At 55.4% G+C, this 5,313-nt stretch overlaps 1 protein-coding gene across 1 annotated transcript in view; it reads right to left on the reverse strand.

Annotated features, from left to right (window-relative positions):
* Nucleotides 1–1,889: 1,889 nt before the first annotated feature.
* The window catches only part of GATSL2 (GATS protein-like 2), a gene marked incomplete at its 5' end in the record, with an annotated part of 24,522 nt that continues 21,098 nt past the window's right edge, over nt 1,890–5,313 (reverse strand). The window contains 3 exons of the mRNA XM_011999502.1: nt 1,890–1,955; nt 2,055–2,149; nt 4,372–4,454. Coding sequence (XP_011854892.1) covers nt 1,890–1,955; nt 2,055–2,149; nt 4,372–4,454 — 244 coding nt within the window. The remainder of the gene's footprint in view (nt 1,956–2,054; nt 2,150–4,371; nt 4,455–5,313) is intronic.

Here is a 5,313-nt window from a genome sequence, read left to right on the forward strand (position 1 = left end):
CCCACTCAGCTCAGAGCAGCAGGGAGCACTTTGTCAGGACTAGAAAATATCCCTTCTCCTCTGACCTCAGAAACAGCACAACTTGGCTGGGTGCGGTGGCTCACGTCTGTAATCCCAGCATTTTGGGAGGCCGAGGCGGGCGGACCACTTGAGCTCAGGAGTTCAAGACCAGCCTGAGCAACGTGACGAAACCCTGTCTGTATTAAAAACACAATAACTAGCCAGGTGTGGTGGCACGTGCCTGTAATCCCAGCTACTCGGGAGGCTGAGGCAGGAGAATCACTTGAACCTGGGAGAAGGAGGTTGCAGTGAGCCAAGATCGTGCCACTGCACTCCAGCCTGGGCGACAGGAGTGAAACCCTGTCTCAAAAAAAAAAAAAAGGAAAAAAACCCAGCACAATTCAACCACCAGAGCTAAAGCCACAGGGGCCCTCGGTCCTGCTCATCCAGAAAACCACCCCACTGGAAGGGACACCCTGGCTGACCCCATGCCTCCTGGACAGGAACACTGAGCTGGCCCGCCACCCGCTGTCCACCTCCCCATGGCCCTCGGGTTCCCTCACCCCCTCCGCTGCTCAGACAGAACCACAGCTGGTTGGGGGGGGTCCTACGTGGGCTGCCAGCGGCTCCAGCGTCTTGCAACAAATCTCTGCTCCCAGCTTCCCTTCAGAAGACAGGGCCAAGGCTCCTGTGACATCTCCCCACTCCTATGCCTGTCCCTGGAGCCACAGAGCACCAGCCTAGTGACGCGGAGCCTCCAGGCCCCCTTGACAGAACTCAAATAGGTCCTATCCTCGCCAAACAGGAACTACCGCCAACAGCAGCCTGGGTGCAAATACATTAAATAAAAAACTAAAACAAAGTATGGTTTTCTCTATTAAGGCTCAGTTAAGCTGCCTCCTGGGTCAAGTACTCATGAATGCCACAGCCCCCGACCGCGGGGCGGGCGGGCAGGCAGGTGAGTTGGGGGCACGGGAGAGAGGAGGACGGCGGGGAGTCCTATGCTGGTCTAGTCGTCTGTTGGGGAGGTGGGACACCACCTAAGAGACCCCAGGCCCTGAAAGTCAGGGATGTCCCTGCTGGGGGAAGCTGAGGCTCTACCTGCCCAAGTCTGGTCCAGGGAGAGCCGAGGGGACAGGAGCTGGTGCTCCAGGCTGGTGGGTCTCCTGGGACCCTCCCTCCTCCCCCAAGGACTGGGTGCTTGTGGGGGAGGATCTGGACAGGGCCCTCTTGGCAGTCTTGCTGGGAGTCAGGCCCAGGCCCTGTGGTTGGCAGGCGGGGTACAGGGGGAGTCTGGGTCCTTCCCAGCTCGAGGATCCCACCTGGGCTCCTGTCTGAGCCTCACCAGCCCCAATGACCTGAGGGGGCCGCGCTGGCCTCCATTCTGAGGGAACCAGCCCTGAGCTGATGGAAGCAGAGACCAGTGACCCCAGTACTCACCCCCAAACCCTCCCAGGCACCCCAAACTCGGCCCCACCCTGCCAACTCCAGCCCTGCAAGGTGACATGACAGCTGGCACGCCGGTGTCTCGTAGGAGGGACAGACTTCCCTCGGCATCTGCCCCTGGCCATGGGTGAGGCCAGATGAAAAGGCGCATCAGCTCACAGGCTCCCTGGGCCTCCGAAAGCATTTTCTGGGGTGGGGAGGCGGGGAAGAGAAAGGTCGTCCTCTGGAGGGCCTGGGGGGCTCCGGGAAGGCAGGAGGGCATGGGGAGGCCTTGGCGTGGGCCCCTGACCTGGAGGGATTGGCAATCGACGGAGTCTCCCGGAGAGGCCCCTTTCTCGGGGTCCCCAGGCCGATTTTCCAGTCTGTAGAGAAATACTGCAAGATCAATCTTCGGGGTTAGGGCTGGGCCCGGGCGGCGGCAGGGAGGAGCAGAAGAGGTCCTTCTAGTGCTTCTCTGCTTGGCTGACCTTCAGGGCACTGATGACACCATTGATGTTCTCTTCTGGGACCTGTGCGGGGGGAGAGGAGGCAGATGCCTGCCCGTGAGCCCAGGAACCCGCTTCCCCGCCCCGGCCCTGCCCTGGAGGGGTCTGGGTCTGGACACTCACAAGTGCATGATCGAACTTGAAAGTACTGATGTAGTAGGCTGGGATGTCCGCAGCGGCCAAGGGCTCCGAGATCTGGGCCACGATGCCACACTCATCTAGGGACAGGGGAGACCGTCCTTAGCCTCTGTGTAACCTGGCTACCCTGGCCTATGTGGCTCTTCAGCCTCTACCCTCAGTGGGCAATGCCTACCCTGCACCCACCATCCTCCTAGAGATTCCCATCTGCCATCCCTTTTATTTTTTTTTGAGACAGAGTCTTGCTCCATCACCCAGGCTGGAGTGCACTAGTGTGAGCTCACCTCACTACAACCTCCGCTTCCTGAGTTCAAGCAGTCCTCGTGCCTCAGCCTCCCAAATAGCTGGGATTATAGGCGTGCACCATCACGCCCAGCTAATTTTTTTGTATTTTTAGTAGAGATGGGGGTTTCACCATGTTGGCCAGGCTGGTCTCGAACTCCCGACCTTAAGTGATCCATCCACCTCAACTTCCCAAAGTGCTGGAATTACAAGCATGAGCCACCACACCTGGCCTCCCACTCGCCATCCCCATCCCTCTTGAAGGCTTAACCCAGATGTCCCCCATCCAAGAGCCTTCTCTGGTTGCTGGCCAGTGACATAGTTTGGCTTTGTGTTTCTGCCCAAATCCTCCAATAGTAATCTGAAGTGCTGGAGGTGGGGCCTGGTGCAAGCTGACTGGATTATGGGGGTGGATTGCTCATGAATGGTTTAGCATCATCCTCTTAGTACTGTTCTTGTGACAGTAAGTTCTCATGAGATCTGGCTGTTTAAAAGTGTAGCACCTTGGCTGGGCGCGGTGGCTCATGCCTGTAATCCCAGCACTCTGGGAGGCTGAAACGGGCGGATCACCTGAAGTCAGGAGTTCGAGACCAGCCTGGCCAACATAGTGAAATACCATCTCTACTAAAAATAAAAAAAATTAGCCGGGTGTAGTGGCACACGCTTATAGTACCAGCAACTTGGGAAGCTGAGACAGGAGGACCACTTGAACCCGGGAGGCGAAGACTGCAGTGAGCTAAGATTGTGCTATTGCACTTCAGCCTGGGTGACAGAGCAAGATCCTGTCTCAAAAAGAAAAAAAAAAGCAAAAAAAAAAAAATGCTATTTACCAAAGACACTGTCTGGACAATTGTGGAAACAGAGGAAAGACTGAGTCTTAGGGAATGACTGACAATTTTCTCCTGTGGAATCCTGTCATTGTGGTTATACAGGAGAAAGTGCTTCTTCCCAGGATGGAAAAGGTGAGGCATTTAGGGGTAAAGTGGTGGGTGTCAGACTCTCTGGGAGATGTCTGACAATTACATGTATTTATGTGAAGAAAACACGTTAAAAAGTTGCCAGCAGCTATTATCTTTGAGCTGTGGAACTAAGTAGTGATTTTTTTTCTCTTTAATTTTTATCACAGCCCCAATTTATTCCCTTTTAAATTTAATTTATTATTTTTTTTTGAGACAGAGTCTTGCTCTGTTATCAGGCTGAAGTGCAACGGCATGATCTTGGCTCACTGCAACCTCCACCTCCTGGGTTCAAGCCATACTCCTGTCTCAGCCTCCTGAGTAGCTGGGATTACAGGCACACGCCAGCATGCCTGGCTAATTTTTTGTATTATCAGTAGACATGGGGTTTCATCATGTTGGCCAGGCTGGTCTCATACTCCTGACCTCAGGTGATCCACCTGCCTCGGCCTCCCAAAGAGCTGGGATTACAGGCACGAGCCACCTCGCCCGGCCTCTTTGTTTAATTTTCAGAGACAAAGATTTGCTCTGTCGCCCAGGTTGGAGTAGAATGGCATGATCACGGCTCACTGCAGCCTTGAACTCTTGGGCTCAAGTAATTCTCCTGCCTCAGCCTCCTGAGTAGCTGGGATTACAGGCGCCGGCCACCATGCCTGGCTAATTTTAACACTTTTGGTAGAGACAGGGCCTCGCTATGTTTCCCGGGCTGGTATAGAACTCCTGGGCTCAATGGATCCTTCCACCTCCGCCTCCCAAAGTGCTGGGATTACAAGCATGAGCCACCGCGCCCAGCTGTTTAATTTTCTAATAATAAGCAACGTATTAATTTTCGAGAGGGGGCAAAATAAAAGTGCTCTGATTGAAGCCTGCTCCCCCCCATCCCCAAGAGGCCTGTGTACACCTGCCACACACCACACTGGGGAGCAACAGAAACTTCAGGCTCCCCAAGCCTCAGTCTCCCCATCTGTACCCCCCAGCAGGGGCCGAGTCACTGCGGACAATGCATGTGAGCTCAGCAATGCCAGCCCCGCTCAATCCCCCGTGCAATCCCCCCCCGGACTCACCAAACCCCAGGGGCTGTCCTCCAATCCGGACCATCTTCCAGAGCTCTCCGGATGCGCTTGTGAACAGCAAGTTACTAGGAAACCTTCGAAAGGATCGAGAGAAGAATCCCCGAGGCTGATGTAAGTTGCGCTCCCTCCTTGGCGTGCTGGTGCACCAGCCAGCGCGAGGCACGGGGCTGGCCAGGCAGGTGGACGGGTTGGGCAGAGCTCAGGACCCCCCAAACACAATCCCTGCCAGACACCCGGGGCCCATTCAGCCCGCAGCCTCCTCGTCTTGCGGGGAGGCAGATAGGGAGGGTGATGTCAGGCTGGGCTTTGGAACAAGACCAAACCCTTGCTAAGGCTGGTCTAGACACCTCTTCCCAGGTCCAGAGCAGAAGTTGAGGGAGAAATAGCACCCGGGCTGCGGTTCAAATCCCCACTTTGCCACCACCCCACAGTGGACCTTGGACAACCGCTGTACCTCTCTGAGCTGGGGGGCCAGTTTACTTATGATGAAGGGCTATGGTGAGGGTTTATTAGAGACAAAGTGGCCGGGTGCGGTGGCTCACGCCTGTAATCTCAGCACTTTGGGAGGCCGAGGCTGGCAGATCACTTGCGGTCAGAAGTTCGAGACCAGCCTGGTCAACATGGTGAAGCCTCATCTCTACCAAAAATACAAAAACTGGCCAGGTGCGGTGGCTCACACCGGTAATCTCAGCACTTTAGGAGGCTGAAGTGGGTGAATCACTTGAGGTCAGGAGTTCACGGCCACCCTGGCCAACATGGTAAAACCCTATCTCTAGAAAAAATAAAAAAAATAAATAGGGTACGGTGGTGTGCGCCTGTAATCCCAGCTACTTGGAGGCTGAGGCAGGAGAATCACTTGAACCCGGGAGGCAGAGGTTGTAGTGAGCCCAGATTGCGCCACTGCACTCCAGCCTGGGCGACAGAGTGAGACCC

This window comes from Mandrillus leucophaeus, unplaced genomic scaffold (assembly GCF_000951045.1).
Source record: "Mandrillus leucophaeus isolate KB7577 unplaced genomic scaffold, Mleu.le_1.0 Scaffold1166, whole genome shotgun sequence".
Classification (NCBI taxonomy): Eukaryota; Metazoa; Chordata; class Mammalia; order Primates; family Cercopithecidae; genus Mandrillus; species Mandrillus leucophaeus.